This window comes from Delphinapterus leucas, chromosome 4 (genome assembly GCF_059928025.1).
Source record: "Delphinapterus leucas isolate spDelLeu-1000000601 "Yukka" chromosome 4, BTC_Dleu_Yukka2, whole genome shotgun sequence".
Taxonomy (NCBI): domain Eukaryota; kingdom Metazoa; phylum Chordata; class Mammalia; order Artiodactyla; family Monodontidae; genus Delphinapterus; species Delphinapterus leucas.
The window spans coordinates 75,190,276-75,208,866 of record NC_143132.1 but is presented as its reverse complement, the minus strand read 5'-3'; the positions used below and the strand labels follow the sequence as shown (position 1 = coordinate 75,208,866).

Sequence of the window (18,591 nt, the reverse complement as noted above, 5' to 3'; positions counted from 1 at the left end):
AAGCCTTTTCTGTCGATGAATATGTTCTCTGAAAGTGCTTGAAAGCAGCTTTTGCCCTTTAAGAAGATAAACATCCTTCCTTACAAATTTCTTTAAGTTATCTTCTTGCTTAGCAAACTCTCTTAGTCAATGTCATACAATTTCAACTTAGCTTAAAAGGATGATAACACATTTGGAAGTGGTGAAGTATGAGTTAATAGTGCTTGACTGTAATTCTCAAAACTCATGATGGCATAAAGCTGGATTTGTTTATCAGGCTTAGCATTCTGCACAAACTGCCATGCTTCTGTGCCTTCACTCGAGCTATTCCCTGGGATGTTTACCCCTGTTTTCTACTAGCCAACTCTTTCTAATCCTTCACATAAAGTCCTGCTCAAATGTCATCTCCTCTCCATAAGTCCTTAACACCCCCAGCAAGAGTTAATTGTCCTGCTCACTGTGTTTCCACCTGTATTAGTGTATAGATCCCACTCCATTAGAGCTATCGGTTTTCTTGTCAGGTCTCCCCTCTAAGTCAGGAGGTTCAAGGATGAGACTATGTATTTATCTGTATCCCCTGTGGTGTATCACGTAGTAGATCCTCAGCAAATATTTATTTAATTGAACTGAATTATTCTATTTCTCCCAGCAACACTACAGTAGGATAATATAAGCATCCTCTTTGAGCTAATGTACTCAGAAACTCTACAAACACAGGTTTCTATGACAACCAACCAGCTAGGAGAAAGCCAGCTCTGTGATGCTTGCCATGATTTCGAAGCTCGCTGCCTGATTTTCATTAGGCCCCCTCTGCTTTCTCCAGTCCCTGTTCGGTGGGACCAGGATCCGTTTCCAAGGCTAATTTGCATACTGTTATTATTTGGCATCTGTTGCTGTGTGTCCTTGTGTTTGCTCTGGCTGGATTTCCTCCAGAGATGAGTAATGAGGGCATTAACTCAGGTGTCTCTTGAGCCCAGCTCAGTCCTGAATGAGGCCAGATACTCTCCGTGCTATTGCCAGCAGCCGCCCGTGGAGCCAGTACAGTTCCATGGAAATGCAACTGAGTGCCAAGGTTTGCACTCATACCTGCACCAAACGTGGTAGAAAGGGACTGCACTGCAACGGGGTGCTTCTTGGCTTAGGCAAGGTTAACCTCTCTGTGCGACACGAATTGGGGCTAGAGTAGATGCATGATAAGTGGGATAAGATGTCTTATCCCACTTCTGCCAACACTTCCCCTCCTGCAATTCTCAAAAGCATGTATTTATTTAGCATGATTTGGAGACGGCAGTAGATGCTCTTTCTTCCCATCCTGCCAGCCCTCCTCCCCAAATCTGCTTTTCGTTATAAAATTATTGAAACCTCATCTACTGCCACAGGAAGCTCACAGGTTACTTTGAGATTTTGCTCAATGGCACAGCGACTTGACTTGGAGTCAGGAAACCTGGGACTAAGGTCTGCAGCTGCCGTTCCTGGGTGAGTGTGAGCAGGTCACTTTACATCCCTGATTGGCCCTGTCCCTCCCTCTCAGGTGATGGGAGGATATATCATATGTGTATCATTTCACAGCTTGCCAAGCCTCATACAAGCACATTCATTATAAATGTCAGAGTCCATTGCAAATTGTAGTGCTAAACAGATATTAATTGTTGAGGACTTGTGGTTTAAACTGCAAAGATACAGTTTCAGGAAACGGGCCCATTTTGCATAGTGTTACAAGATGCCTTGCAGGTTGGGTCAGCTAAGGTTTTATTAACAAATGCTAACTGCTAATGGAATTAGTGTCATCATTTCAAAGAAGTCTTTTGCAATATTGCCATCAAGTCTGAAATTCTCGTGCCAGTCATTATTTTGAGTAAAGGCATTCAGGGATTCTTTAAGGTGTAGAATCTGCATGTTTAAATTCCATTAAGGACTTTAAAATAAATATTAAGAAAATTACAAATAGAAAAAAAAGAATATCCAGTTTTGGAAGAGGAAAACTTTATAAGCAAAACAAGAAACCCAGAAGCCATAAAGAGAAAGAAACATATTTAACTAGGCATATTTTATAAATCTAGCAAAAGTCAAGGTCAAGAGAAAAAAGACTAAAAAATAAAACTTTTTCACCTATATGATGGATATAAACAGACAGTAAATAAAAAATGCACATCTCTTTTAGACAAAGGAAAGTGTGTGTCTAATCTCACTAGCAGTCAGGGAAATGTAAATTAAAACATCAATGAGATGCAATTAAAAAAAAAGTATTAGATTGAAATTTTTAAATGTCGAGCTATAACACCTAATGCTGGTGAGGATCTGGGAAAATGAATATTCTCATATGTTGCTGATAGGAGAATGAATTATTTCATTTGGGGAAAATAATATTACAGTATTTATTAATATTCAAAACATACATATCTTTTGATTCAGCAGCCTGGTTTTGATTGTTTTGCTGAAAAAAGGGTTGCAAACACTAATATGTAAGGCTACCCTACACTGTAGTTATGTTTAATTCAACATATTTGTGGTGGCAAAAATTGGAGAAGAAACCCCTTATTTTCCATAAAGAGAAGAATATTTGAATAAATTATGGTATACTATGGAATATCACATCATTATTTTTAAACATGATTTAGAATTATTTGTTTATAATGGTGGATGGCCATTATATATATTGTAAGGTGAAAAATGCAAGTTCCAGATAAACACACATAGGACAATTCTGTTTTGATAAAACAAATTAATAAATATCTAAATAAATCTCCATATAAACTTGTACTTCTGTGCATCTGATAGAGTAAAAAGAGTGAAAAATACGTTCAGCTGGTGATGACATGAATAAATAAATAAATAGATAGATTTGGGATCTTGGTGCTTGAATTTGCCTTTGGTGTGTACCTCTGTAACAACAGCTGTTCATTAAGCCTTTAGAATGCATAACAATCACCTGTTATGAAACTGTTAAAAAGTGTAAATTCCTCTTATTCTGTAGATACTTTGATTTAAGGTAAGAGTTTAGGAACTCAGGAATCTCAAGTAATTTTCTCACTGGAACATTGCCCTCTGGCCTATAGAATCAAACCTAACTTTTGCTACAACACTTCCCCTACTCCTCCACTGGAATTTCTAAATTTATTTGGGGTTTCCTTAAAGAAAGATACCTGAGTTCCAAGTGAAGACATGGGCATTGTAAAGGAATTTTAAAAGAGACACTGAAATTTGTCATAAAGATACAGATGGATACTGTGTAGGACAGAGACAATATCTAAGTCAGGGGACATAGGTGGAAACATGCTAGGGGAGCATAATGTATCAAACAGTAGCACCACATTTCCTTGGGACAAATTGACTGCAAGTAACAGAAACTTGCTAGGCTGCTTTAAGCAGAGGATGAGAATATATGAGGATGCAGGGATGTCTTAGGAAGGAACCGAAGGGTGGGAAGTACAGCCAAGTGTCCCAAGGAAGTTTCCTGAACAGGAACAGAAAACGCTGTGAGGAACAGGTGACTCTGTCTCTGCTGGACAGTGTATTGCTCACCTCTGTGTCTCACTGTGTATTTGGTTCACTCTTTTCCTCTCTTTCTCTGCAGAAGTTTTTTTTTCTTTGCTTGTCCATACACAGGGATCAAAAGTGGCCACCCTGGTCCTAGCTATACATCATTTTTCAGATCATTTTCCTAACAGAGTATGACCAGCAGCTTCAAGGCTTTATTCCAGGATCTCAGGCAAAAAGATATGTTGCCATCACGCCTGTTGATGGATTGGCTTCCTCTGGTCGGGTGCCCCCTGTTCCAACTAGCTGTGCCAGTGGAAGGAGAAAGCCACATGGAACAAACCAGTTGTGGGCTGTCAGCTCTGGGCTCTGGGTACACCCAGTTTTCAGAGGAGAGGAGTAGTGGTGGAGCACTGCCCCCAGAATATGTGTATTTCGTTCCATACTTGTCTGAGAATAGGAGACTGGGAAGAGTAACCCAAGCTCCTGGGTTCAGCCCCCAGTAAAGTCCATCTGTACTTCATGATCTTGGGTTTTGTGAGCTACTGGTGCATATTTATAATCCATATCCCTTTTGTGATTAAGGGAGTTTAAACAGGTTTCTATTATTTGTCCACATCCTGACTGAGTAGTCTATGTGGCTAGTTAGTCCAAAATTAATAGGGTCCTGTAGGAATTGACTCCAGTCTCCAAAACGTGCTCCCACATTCCCAGTGGCCAGAAAGTTTCTTATTAGTGTTTTAAAGTTTCCAAGAGCCCTTTTTTCATGCCTTATTGGTGGCCCTGGCAAAATGATAGAAGCCTAAAAAAGGTGGAACCTAAAGAGACAGAGTTTAACCTCCACTATTTACAGCTGAGGAAAGTGAGTCCAGGGAGGAGAAAAGAGATCCCAGAGCCACACAATAAATGAGTCAGTGGTGGTTAGAAGCCCTGTCCTGGGATGTTCCTGTGCTACTTTCTTGTTCAAGTTATCCCTCCTCCCTTCAATCTCTGTGCCTCCTCCCATCTTTCCATAATCTACTTTCCCCACTCCAAGAACAGTAATAAAAACAGCAACAGCCATAACGGTAATAAAGGTAACATTTGATGAGTGCCTACTAGGTACCAGGAACACAAGTAATTCAGATGCATTGTTTCATTTACTTTTCTTGACTATAACATTGAACACAAACACACACACTCTTACAAATAAGGAAGGTGACCATTAAAGTGTCAAGTAACAAATAGTGTCAAGTAACACAAATAGGAGTAGTGAGCGGGGAATTTTAACTTGACTAGATAAGATCTCCCTGCCAAAGTCCTCAGAGCATTCTGTATTTTTCCTCAGAACCCTGAGATGGTTTGCGATGATATACTCAGGTGATTGTGTGTCTATGTATTCCCAATAGAGGGAAGCACATGGGAGAAGACCCGTATTCACTGAGGTTTGACATCAGCCAGAAAGCATAGGAGTGGCTCGTAGGTATCAAATTAGATATTCTATTAAAACAAAGATTTCTCAAAACCCAGGAACTAGAAATTTGATATGGGGGCTTCACATTACATACCTCTATCAAATGACAAAGGTAAACGTTTGGGACACGATAATTTCTTTCCTATTGTGGCCGAGCAGAAAGTGCCAGATCTTTTATTGTCCTGGTGTTTATTTTCCTTCTTTTGTTCAAATGCTCAGAGTTCACCAGAAGGACAGTCACTCTGCCCCCTGACTTGGCAGCCAGACAGAAAGGAATTGTCACCATCAGAGGCAGGTTACTGATCACTGTTAATATTTTTGTGATTTAAATTTGTTCATGAAGAAACGCACTAGGCATTAATTTTTTTTAAAAAAGAAAAAGCCAAGGGGTCTTCCCTGGTGGCGCAGTGGTTGGGAGTCCGCCTGCCGATGCAGGGGACGCGGGTTCGTGCCCCGGTCCGGGAAGATCCCGCATGCCGCGGAGCGGCTGGGCCCGTGAGCCATGGCTGCTGAGCCTGCGCGTCCGGAGCCTGTGTTCCACAACGGGAGAGGCCACAACAGTGAGAGGCCCGCGTACCGCAAAAAAAAAAAAAAAAAAAAGAAAAAGCCAACAAAACAAAACAAATAAATAAATAAAACAAAGCCCTTCTAGTCCTCACTCTCTAGCTCAAAGTGTCTCCGTTGACTTAACTTTTCATTTTTAGGTCCTGTTTTCTAACTCTTTAAATATATATTGCGTTTCTTTCATTTCTCATCAAACACTTCATAGCTCAAAATTTGTAGCATCTAAAACCAGAGAAAAAGCCAATCTTAGATCTAATATTTGCTGAGTGACTGAAATAGAGTAAAAATAAAAGATCTCTTTCAGTTGGGCTTGTTTAAAAGCCTCCACATCTGCCTTACTGACATGGGCCCAGACTTTACTCTGCTGATAGCTAGAATTCATCTCTCCTCTCACACGTAGGTTTGACTTTCTTCCCCAGCTATGTGCTACTTTGGAAAGTGCTTTCTGCTAAGGAAATATTGCACGTGCAATAGAATTTCACTTATGAGGAGCCAGAAGCCCTGACTCTGTCACAAACCCACTTTATGACCTGAACAAGCTCCCTTGTTTGTTTCCCCTGGAAATCTTAGTTTCCTCTTCTCTAGATGAAGGATGAAGTTTGAGAAAACTAGGTGATTTCAACAGTTCAATAGAGTTGACAGGAGGATACAAGTACCATTGTTTCCTGTGTCTAAAAAGCCAATTTCACAGTCAAGTTTTCAAAAATATACAACAAATACAGTGAGACACCCTTTGGATATCGCCTCATAATTTCGCCTGATGCATCTTTTTTTTTTTTTTTTAAAGAAGATGTTGGGGGTAGGAGTTTATTAATTAATTAATTAATTTTTGCTGTGTTGGGTCTTCGTTTCTGTGCGAGGGCTTTCTCTAGTTGTGGCAAGCGGGGGCCGCTCTTCATCGCGGTGCGCGGGCCTCTCACTGTCGCGGCCTTTTTTGTTGCGGAGCACAGGCTGCAGACATTCAGGCTCAGTAGTTGTGGCTCATGGGCCTAGTTGCTCCGCGGCATGTGGGATCTTCCCAGACTAGGGCTCGAACCTGTGTCCCTTGCATTGGCAGGCAGATTCTCAACCACTGCGCCACCAGGGAAGCCCTAGCCTGATGCATCTTAAGCAAAGTAGTAGAACATTTTCTAGAAAGATGCTGTGGGAAAATGAGATTCAGAAAGGCTGTGGTAAGTAATACTCAGCTAGATTCCACTTCTGAATGTGTTGCTATACCATTTATAAGACTGATTTTTTCTTTAAAAGGAGGATTTTAAATGGCTATAAGATGAACAGCGATGGTAAGAGAGACGGACAGGTACTATGCTGTCATCATTAATCCATCACTGTTTTCTTTCCCACTATGCTCAGACACAGCCTCAGAGTCCTTCTAAACACTGTATTCAGTGCAGCCATCAGTTGATAATCAGAGTTTGCAAAGATGTTTAAATCTACCTGGTATTCTTGAAGCCCTCCTCCTGAGGTCCCATATTTAGTAAGCCCTTGCTTTTTCTCTTGTTATGACTTACGTTTAACAAAGCAACTCTTTGCTCTCAGTGGAAAAGCCATAGGTTTGGCTTCTTGTGCAGCTAGAAGCTAAATAGAATCCAGCTACGATTTCTGTTCTTACCTGTCGCAAATCGTACACGCTTAAGACAATGGAGAGAACAGATGGTGATGGCCACTGGGTATTCGATGTAACCCTGAGACAGCCACAGAGTGAGGGTAAAGGCTTGAAACACGTAGCATAGATTTAAAACCTATGAAGGTATGAAAAGAGCATCTGGGTCACTTGCATGGACCATAGTGGCAGTCAAGATGATGTCATTTCTTTATAGATATTTTTCTTCCATTTTTACAACAATAGAATTCACTTAGAACTCCATTAATTGCAGTAGAGACAATGTCAAGCACATAAAATGTGATATAGTAGAAGCAAATTTATTTTAAGCACTCAGAGCCATGCCCACAAATCGATCATTCTTATTTATTTTGAATTTTCAAAAATATTTGACCAATAACAAAATCTAACAATTTACCTTTTTAAACAGATGTACCCACAATGGAGAAGACACATGATTCAGACTCTTTTAAAAATAAACTTCAATTTTGAACTTTTTTTTTTTTAACATCTTTATTGGAGTATAATTGCTTTACAATGGTGTGTTAGTTTCTGCTTCACAACAAAATGAATCAGTTATATATATACATATGTTCCCATATCTCTTCCCGCTTGCGTCTCCCTCTCTCCCACCCTCCCTATCCCACCCCTCCAGGCGGTCACAAAGCACCGAGCTGATCTCCCTGTGCTATGCAGCTGCTTCCCACTAGCTATCTACCTTACGTATATATGTCCATGCCTCTCTCTCGCTTTGTCACAGTTTACCCTTCCCCCTTTTTATTGCAGGTTTCTTTTTCATGCAATCACATCCTGCCAATGTAGTCAAGTTGTACAATGAAAATTAAAGATTCCACTTTTATCCAGGTCATTCATTTACCAATAACATACTGTCATGTCACAGGTCTTAGTAAGATCCTCTGAGAGTCAGTCGAGTCAGCATGGACCTTCCCTTGAACAAAGAGGGAAGGTCTTACCCAGGGAAGGGAAACGTCTTATCCAAAGATGCAGTGAAAATCATGGGCAGAATTTGTCACCAGCCCCAAAGATGGTCATCCATGCAGGTATTTTTGGTCTGTTAATAACATCTTCAACTTTTTAAATTCCTTCAGCTGTCCCCATTTTGGTCTTGCTGACTTCACTATTAATAATAATAGCAGAGAGGGCAAACCCCAGGGAGCTAGAGAAGGTCACATGACCTACACACAGCTTGAATAAAGAGTCCATCTGAGCAAAGCAAGGATTCTTTTCTCGGTGAGGTGCTCTTTATAATTATTATGAATTAGATGAAATAGTACCTAAAACCACTGCCGCTTTTTCTTACCTCTACTTTCTATAATTCTCTAATATATTAAATAAACTTCTACCTTAGTCCTAAAAATGAACTGACATCTGGTTAATAAGTTAATAGGACACATCTTAAAAGTTTCTTAAACTCTTGGATATATTTTGTACATTAAAGAAGCTTGTGTTCCTTAACGTTTTTATAATTTCCGTTGCAACATGTTTTCTTACAAATTATAGCTCTTCTGTCTGCTTGGCATAAAATGCTTTAATTGTATATTACACATTTGAGATAATATGATTTTGAGTTTGTATAAACTCAGTAGAAAATTGGTTAAATACTTCTTGTAGAAGAAACAACACCATTTAATTTAGTTCCCTTATTCAATATTCTTTTGAAACCAAATGTGAAGACATAGTTTTACTTTTTTGTTTCTACTAAAGGCCTAATTCATAAGTGCCAGAAAATATTAACACTCTTTTCAAAATAGACTAAATTGACACTTGAAAGAGTCTTTGGTAATTTGAAAATGTACTTGAATAAGATGTTTTAAAAGCATCCTGCTTTTTTAATAGTAAGAGAGATTGTGCATATGTGGAAGCATGGGGTATGGGGGAAATCTCAGTGCCTTCCAATCAATTTTGCTGTGAACCTAAGACTGCTCTAAAAAAAGTCTAATAAAAAATTTATTTTAAAAAATGGTCACGTTAAAAACCCAAATGACCATCTTTGTGGATTAGAAATAGACTAGAAACATGCAGCACTGAGGGGGGACTGATTGATCAGTCTGTTGGTTTTCATACAAGGACTGGAGATCAATGACTAGGAGCTCAATGCTAGGAGGAATAAGTGTCCCACAAGTGGCAGGGGACAAAACCAGGCTTGCCCCAGAGCAGAGGCTGAGAAAAGTCACAACCAGCAAGGGTTCACCAGCAGAGGGAGGAATAGGAGAGACAACTTGGTGATGCAGCTGTGAACTTGGCCAAGCCCCAAGCTGGCTCGGGGACTGCATCGAACAGATCCCCAAGGGACAGAGCACAAACCTCCAACACAGGCCCTAGTTCTGAACTGGGGACACATGGGGACTAATAAGAACCACCAAAAAGGGAGAGTGAGCACAGAGAGGAAGAGAAATGGGAGAAGGGAAAGTCCCACCCAAGCTGAGCTTACCGAAAGCAATAACTTCGAAGCATACAGAGAAAATATTCTAAAACAAACAAACAAAAACACCAACCAAGGAAGAAGTCACTCTCAAGAAAATGGATATAATAGAGTGATAGAACAGTACGAAAAAGACCAAAATAATCCTTTTTCAATCCTCAAAGAGATCATGAAATAATAACAACCCTTCCCACTCCCCCCACCCATCACAACCACCATAAAACACTGAAAACAACAAAACGAACAAACAGGAGAGTATGAAACGGGAATCTGTCCCTCACACTGGGAAGGGATTTGAATTTAAAACAAGTGGTTACTGAAAAGGACCAGTTAGAATTACTGGTATAAAATATATATATTTATTGAAATAATAATAAAAAAGAAAACCTCAATAGACAGGAAAGGCATAAACTAAAGTCACTGGGGATAACAAAAAAAAGTTGCACAAAACACAGACTTTTGTCTACATCGATTTCTTTGAGTACTAGAAAGAAAAAAGGAAAAAACAGGAGTTTATTTTCAAAAATAAATGAAAACAGTTACCTGTTTAACAAGCAGCTTCCACGTGGGTTGGATTTCGACCTCAATGGCATTTGACCCCCACACTAATCTTCTGTAGGAGATCGATCATTTGTTAGCATCACAGCTACATGCTCATACTAATAAGTGAGTACAGACCACACTAAGCAGGAGTCCCTTCTCTACCCTTCAGGGAATTTGTGTCTTCAATCAAAAATTAGCGTGCCAATTTCAAAATACTAATACATTTTTAAATGAAAGTTAGTACAAGATGGACAAAGTTGTTTTTCTGGTTAAAATATATCTTAAGTACAGTACAACTTAAGAATCAAAATGAAATTAGAAAGGCATTTTGAGTTTTTTTAAAAAAATAATTTGATTATATTCTAAGACACAGATATGAAGATATTCCCAGAATTCTCAGGCATTCTAGACTGCCCTTGATGTTGGAGATCATGTCTATCTTACCTTGGTATCTCCAACACCTAGGACAGGTCCTTAGCATATGAACTCAATGAATACATGAAGGAATGAGCCAATGAAGTGGAAGATGGTATATGGTCCTCACGGCTAACAACTTGTAAATCCACACATATGTACATTACAATAAGAAGACCTCAGGGAGGGATAAATTAAGAGGTTGGGATTAGCATATGCACACTATTAACATATGCACACTATTATATATAAAATAGAAAATCAGTGAGGATCCACTGTACAGCACAGGGAACTCTACTCAATACTCTGTAATAACCTATATGGGAACAGAATCTGAAAAAGAATAGATATATGTATAACTAAATCACTTTGCTGTATGCCTGAAACTAACACAACATTGTACATAAACTATACTCCAATATAAAATAAAAATTTAGAAAAAGAAGCCTTCGTGTTTGCATAGCAATTTACAATTTACAAAGTTCTTGCAAAAGATTCTCTCATTTGATCATCACAATAGTCCAAAAGATGTGGTACATGTACACAATGGAATATTACTCAGCCATTAAAAAAGAATGAAATAATGCCATTTGCAGCAACATGGATGGACCTCCATGAGACCTGAGAGTCCTGTCTCACTGGCTTGAAGTCCTCAGAATGTCCGCCAAATAAACATAATTCTCAACTTTTAGGTTGTGCGTTCTTTCCTCAGTTGACAGCCATGTTTGAATCATAGACGGGCATGCCCCTTGCTGCTTCATCTATTCCACTGTCTCTTGCCAAAAAGTATTGCATGTTTAGGGAATTGTGTACTCATCTCGATCTCAGCACAAGCCAAGCAGAGTTTTCAGGGACAGCGACCAATGGCTGAGCAACCGGAAGGAATATGAGGTTTGAAGCTGGGTCACATGAGCAAAGTTCCAAGGAACAAAGGAGATGACATGCCCTGACTTTAGAAATCTGACGAGCTGGCAGGGGGAAAAGAAGCCCTAGAATTATTCCAGGAGGCCTCACAAAACTAAATAGTCAGAATGAAATTAAGTAGACTAGCCTAATATTCAGAACCATTCATTAGGGGAATAATTGCTTCGGACGTAGAAGGTCCCTCTCCAAAGAGATTTCTTAACAGGGGAAGTTATGAAGGGCATTTCTGCACTGGCTATGAGCTGTGCTTGAAGGAGAACTGGGGTTTCTTGCAACCATGAGACATTAGTAAACCTGCTGGAAGGTATTTCTGAAAAACCAAGCATGAATGACTAGGAATATTTTCTTTGGCGATGGTCTCTATCTCTTTTCAATTTGATGATTTGTTCATTCATTCATCCATTTATCAATTTATTCACCAAATAATTGTTGAGAATATGTTTTCTGCTAGGCCCTTTAGGCTCCACATGGTGAAGACTAGGCTGGGGGTCCTCAAAGAGGCAGGAGGAGCATGTCAGAATCACCGGTGAGCATCTTCAAACTGCGTGTGACTGCTCGGCTTCCATTCTGATAAGCCACCAATAGAGTCCTTGGCAGGAAGGGAGGCCTGTAGTTTTCCAAACAGTTAATACTAAGCCTGAGGATTCTGGCATGACCCATTTCCATGAACTGTGGAATTTTTAGGGAGCGGGTTTATTAGAGTTTGAAAAAAGTTCCCAGGTGATTTTGCTAGCTAATCCCTCACTCCCCTAACATACCCACTTTCTAAAGGAAGCGAGAGCTAAGAAATTCACAGATGCATAGAAACGGTACCCAATTTCTGGGATTTGGGTATGGTTGTAGAATATAACACGTATGTTGGTCTTAGAGCCTTCCCATTAAAAACTAATAATAATAACAAGATAGGCATGTTTTGAGAAACTGCTTTCAGGGGAAAGAATCCCTATTTTAGCAGTACTTGAACCTGCTTCTATACTTTATAATTTGTACAGAGAGGACCCGTTTTACAAATGACAAAAGTGATTTTCTTTTTTCACATTAGTTCTTATCTGTGATCTGTCTATTTCTTTCATTTCCTAAAGCACATTTTCAGATAACCTCAAGTTCTTGCAGGTTTTCATGCCCTATATGTGAGCTAAGTGAGGTGCTTCTCATCAGGTTTTTGGGGAAAGTGCCTGGAGCATTCCCAGGCATGAAGATCCAGAAAGCAGAGGACCAGGAGGGCATCTGGGGGGAGGTGGGGATGGAGAAATCCCAGGATATCCAGAGAGACCCAGGACTTAGACTTACTCGCGCTGCCATAAGGTTTTGCTCTGAAACAAGGCCTTAGAGTTAAGTGATTTTATACTTTGAGTGGATTCAGAGCCATAGTACCATGGGTTATATTTTTACATAAATTATTGACTTCTAACCAAATGCTAAGATTTGAGACAATCTCATTGGATTCCAGAAGAATGAGTAAAGCCTGTCTCTTCTACTCCAACCAAACCTTCCTTGCTCTTTTTCTCAAAGAACTGATCTGATGGGTGAGTATCTATATGTGGGCTGTATTCTAAAGATGGAGCTTTCCAAGGGGAAAAGGTCATGGTCTATAGGCACAATTTCTTTTCTGACGTTTGCTTCCCACAAGACCTGAGGAGTAAGAGAAAAGGGTTTCGTAGCAGCCCTAAATCCTTTCTCTCTCCCCCGCCTTACTCTGCTTCTTTTTTCTCTCTCTTCTCCTGGAACAGCTTCCACCAGCTTGGAGCTGAAGCGTTGATGGCAAATCCACCCTCTTTTGCTGCTGTCACTCAGATTTCTTTCCTTTGGTACTAACAGGCATGTCTTTTTTTCTCAGTGGTGTGACAAGTGTTGAGAATTAAGTTTGGTCCTGCAGAATCACCAAGCCAATTATGAGTACCACTTTCACAGCTCCACATTCAGCAATGTCACACTGAAATCAGCCATGGTTGGAGTATTCCCATTAGAGACATTAGCAAACCTTAGCCACCAAAATTTTTTTCTTCTAGAGTTCTGGGTTACCAACAAGGCAATTGGTCTGGAGCTAACCCCTGATTAGGACGTGCCTGGATCTCTACTGCCAGAAAGTTCTCCTTCAGGAGGCTCAATAAAGGAAGCAAAGGTAAATAAGCTAAATAAAGGTGGGCTAAGTGAAAAGATGAAGGGTCACTCAACTTAAAAACTGTCCTAATAGGAAGACAGCTTGGATGAATGAGGGATGAGGTAAGTGTGTATTTTCCATAGGGCCCTGTGTCCCTGCGGTAAGAGAATTACCCCAAGTGTCTATGGACCTGTCTGGGACGGGCACTAAGATGCGAAGCTGTGTTCGGTTCATGAATGAATGAAGGTAGGGGCAGGGAACCTCCTGGAATAATTTTCCTGCTTTCTTCCTGATGCCCTTGGCAATTTCTCTCCAGAGTAAAATGATCACAGCTGATGTCTTGATTTGCTTTTTGCTACAGGAAAGTGAGACTATGAACATCTGTGCACTTTTCTCTCTTTGCCTTGCTGCTATGAAGCCTGAAAGAGGAAGTTGTATTTAGATTTTGTGGCTTTTTATGATCAGAGATTTCTGTGTATCCCTCTTCCTTTATTTCTTTTACTGGGTCCTTGCTTTTCATGCAAGCAAGCTCGAATTGATTTAGGAAATTGATAAGCTGTCATTCAACCAACCAGTCAATCACAATAAATTTTTGAAAAAAGCATTTAGTCTTACACTAAAATACAAAAGGGAAAACTGGTGGGGGAGCGGGGGAATGCTCCATATTCTACTTGCTTTCTTTACTCTCCAAAGAGAAAAACCCACAAAATAAAATGTGGCTCTATGATTCTAAGTAGATTGTCTCCTCTAGTCTTCATATTTGGGAAACTATATTCTGTGTCTTGCTTATTAGATTGTCAAGTTCTTTACTGTGTGGACCAGATTTAAATTTAATTATGTATGATGTTTACCAAAGATTGGCACTTGATAAATAAGGACAAACATGAGGTAGCTACACGGATGGGAAATCTTTCCTGTGGAAATGGTTTCTTAGGCAGAGTATATCTATATTTATCAACTAGATTTCCTAAATAGATCAATCCTTTAAATGTCCTGTGCTTAACGCTATTAAAGCAATATGTTTTTAATGACTTTGAAAACTTCTTGTATTTCAGTGTTTTAAGTATTGTATCTGAAATCTTATATAATGATACCATCTCTAAGGCACTTTGTAATATTGTCATAATCTAGATGCCTGGTTCATTTTGCATAGCGTTCAGACAGAGGGAAGACTTGAAAACAATAACAGATCAGTAGCTCGCAGGCTTGGTGTGAATACAAATTATGGGGGTGCTTGCTAAAAATGCAGTTTCTTTTCTTACCACTACCCCAGCTTCTACCTACTAAATCAGAATTATGGAGGAGAACCCAAGAACCTGTATTTTAAGTACGAGATTGCTTCTTAGCTTGAGAATTTTTGTTTCTGACTAACTGTGAAGATGGTCAGGCAGATCCTTCTTCTTGTCCCTAAAACTGGGCAAGAAATGAAGGTGATTATTAAGATTCCTGGGAAGGCTTGCAATGGTTTACTTTCAGTCACCAGGATTCGCCATTTCAAACTACAGATGAGGGAAGCAGGGACTCTAGGTCACTGTGAGTTAACAAGGAGCCTAAGAATTTCCTGTGCTACTATTATACTATGAGTTTCTAATCTATTGGCATCCATAGATCTCATTCTCATAATTGTACCACTATTCTTTGTCTCTCTTTCCTTCCAGTCAGTTAATGTCTCTGAGACGATGACTAAGTCTTATTTATCCTTAGATCCCTTGTGCCTTGCGAAATGCCTGACGTATTAGAGTTTAGTTCACAGATCAATGAATGCATTTACTTATTCATTCCTTCCACACATATCTATTGAGCTTCTACCATGAATCAGGCACTGTTCTAGGTTCTGTAAATAACAGTGGTGAATGACACAATTAACTGAGCAAACAAGATCCTTCTCTCCAGGGCTGGTTCTCCATAGTAAAATGCAATCATCATATTGTCTTTCTGTCTCTCAGAGGATTTGGAGTATTAAGATACTGATGTTTATGAAATGACTCAAGAATTTTTGAGGAAAGAAAAGACAACACAGAGAATACTGTTCTATAATCCTGAGAGAAAAGATCAAATGTTATTTGCTTGTACTGTTCTTTCAGTCTTTTCTTTTTAATTAGTGTGCCTAAGATGAGAATAATTTACGACATCTCTCTGATGCCAGTAAATGAGCTGGGGTTATATGAAGCTGATGAAACATTATGCCAACAATTCACTGATCATAAGCGATGTGGTATCTCCATTTCTGCTGGCAGAGTTTACTCCAGCAGTACCACAAACCCCACCTGACCTCTTGTTCTCCACCGGTCAGACCCAGTCCAAACGTATGATGGATGTTGTAGCAGGTGTTGCTATCTTCCAGCAACCTAGGGAGTGGTCAGGACAGGAACCGTACTTCAGTTCATGGTACTTAACAAATCAGTGTTCTTCCCGTAGATCCTGATGAGTGCTGAGGAAAATTCGGACTTACCCAACTTTCTGAAACCTCTTCTCCAAGTGGTTCCAAACATACCTGATTTTCTGCACTTGGATACACTGCAAATGCAGTTACAAATGTAATAGAAAAGTTGTCATTCACAAAGTAAAGCCCATCAGGGGAGGTGAGGGTTGTCTATTACATGCAGCTCTCACTTTCCTTGATACGTAGCTGTAATTCCCAGCCCAGCAGTGTGATTTTCAGAACTTTCATCCAATAAATACATTATTTTCTTGTAACAAAAACATGCCATAACATTGTACTCTTAAAATCACTTACTTTTAATTCTGGCTTCAGTATGGCTTGGTTTATGACAGAGTCGTAGTCAGCCACCAGGGGTTCTTCTGGGTTCTTCCTTACAGGAAACTTCAGTGTGGATAAGTAGAGGCAGATTACCTTCTTCCTCATATATCTTTGAAATTCATCCTAGAGAAGACAATCCAGCCCATAAATTCTCCAATGTTGTTCAATAAAGCACTCAATCAACCAAATACCTACCAAGTGCTAGACCAGTGGTTCCCAAAGTTTGAGCTGCAGATAACAGCATCAGCATTATCTTGGAACCTGCTAGAAATGCAGGTTCTCAGCCTCACCCCAAACCTACTGGATCCAATATTCAGCAGTCTCTGTTTTAAAGATCCCTCCAGGTAATTCTGATTTGGACTAAAATTTAAGAACCACTGTGCTAGGGAATAAAGAGAAAGATACACTTTGCAAGAAACTTTATATCTAGAAAATAGTTTCCAGCCATCTTAAAATCACACCTTGATGTTTAAAATGTATAATTTCCTCAAAATACATATTTCTGAAAAACTGAACAATCATTCCCATGTTATGTTTTTAAGAGTTATAACACGGACAGCCACTGCTCATGTAATGGCTAAGGGTTCTCACAACGAGCCTGACATGGTAGAAATTTCTCCAGGCTGATGTGGAGGGAATGCCCTTCATTCCTGAGTCAAAATAAGACATAGCAAATAGACGGCAGAGATAGTTTTGCCATCTCCTATTTGTGGACAGGGAAACTTAAATAGAGGAGGATCCACTCTGGAATGCTGGCCATCACAGGCTGTGCAATAGATGCAACACAGAAGGACACGCACCGTTGTCCTTAGCAAAATAGTGTCTGCTTCTTGCAAGGAGCATGGGATACAGTTGGCCCATACCCTCCACTGCGGCTTCCAGTAGAATAACAGGAGAAGGACCCCACAGGTCAGCATGAATGTTATGAGGCAGAGAGCTCTGCGTAGATTTTGGGTCTGGTAACCAAATAAAAGATTTACTCTATTTTTTTCCCACATAAAAACGCATTCTGTTCCAAGACACACAAACTTTAGATTCAGGGGTTGGTTGAGAAAGAAATCTAGTTTTGGCTGGTTGAATCAGATTGATTGCATACAGCTGTCAGCTGATATAATTTTAAAAAGTTCCAGGAAGGACTCATTTTGCTACCTTGGCACATGGAACTAAAACATTAGGAGCAAGGAATGGACAGACTTATTTGGTTCCAAATACTCATAAGAGTCACCTCAGATTTATAAAATACTTCATGTTTTGGATCAGATTTACCTCTTTTAGATGTAAGGTTTTTTAAAAAAAATTATTAATGTGAAGTTACTGGAGGAAGATGATAAAATTATGACCAATGTGATCCATACTTATATATCTTGCTTTATTCAGATTCAGATTTGTTTTATAATAATATGATTAAGAAGGATTGAGAGTGTGCATAAGTGTACTGATTTCTAAAACAGTAGGGCAATATAAATTATGAGATTATTTGTGGACATGAAAAACTTTCAAAAGACAGCTTATAGGTATTTACCCTGAGAGTAACATGCTGAAATAGTTCTATTTTTAATAATAGGCTAGTTAATGTTTGTCATGAATTGAGTAAAGACTTGAGATGTGGTTTTAGGGGAAGATAACTAGCCAAAAACAATAGATTTGCTTAATTAAAGGTAATTTTTGGTTTCCATCTCCTACAATGAAGTTTCACAGCATTGTTTTTTAAATTTCAAAAACTAGATATTTAGTGTGAAGACCCAGAGGGCTCCTGATTATGAATGACATTGTTACTCTACCATTATTTTACTTTCTGGTGTTATTTTGTGTGTGTGTGTGAGTGTGTGTGTGTGTGTGTGTGTGTGTGTGTGTGTGTTCTAAGACTGAAATCCCGGGTCCAGATCATAGGGCTATAATGTCAAGAAGATAGGATTTTACTGAGTTTCTATAGCACTTTCAGTGATGGAATCTCCTGAATTTTATGCCAGTTTAGATCATGCTATAATAAATCTCTTGTCTTAATTCTTTGGAAAAGTTTTCATCTTCACTATGGTCATTTTCATTAATATTTTCTAATAAAGAACTCTGTGGTAGATTAACATTTCAATAACAGTTGTTGAAAGTAACCCTTAGACATATTGAAAAGGTCACAGGCTTAAGAAGCTAAGACATAAGTTTGAGTCACCACTCTGCTAGTTTTCAACTATGTGAACTTAGGTAAATCATTTCACCTCTAGGGAATCCCAATTTCCTCTTCTACAAAACAATTAGAAACATGTGCCTTACAGGGTACTTGTGCTCAAATGAGATAATGTCACCTTAAGTGTTCTGCAAAGTAATTACAATG

General features: G+C 39.3%; 1 protein-coding gene across 1 annotated transcript in view; it reads right to left on the bottom strand.

The window, feature by feature from the left end:
• Nucleotides 1–17,390, bottom strand: part of LOC111181686 (putative cation-transporting ATPase 13A5) — an 87,089-nt gene extending 69,699 nt beyond the window's left edge. The window contains 7 exon segments of the mRNA XM_089909907.1: nt 7,086–7,128; nt 7,130–7,215; nt 10,063–10,132; nt 15,769–15,849; nt 15,954–16,018; nt 16,239–16,385; nt 17,063–17,390. Of these exon segments, the coding sequence (XP_089766033.1) occupies nt 7,086–7,128; nt 7,130–7,215; nt 10,063–10,132; nt 15,769–15,849; nt 15,954–16,018; nt 16,239–16,385; nt 17,063–17,260 (690 nt within the window). The 5' untranslated portion in view covers nt 17,261–17,390.
• Between the last annotated feature and the right edge of the window lie 1,201 nt (nt 17,391–18,591).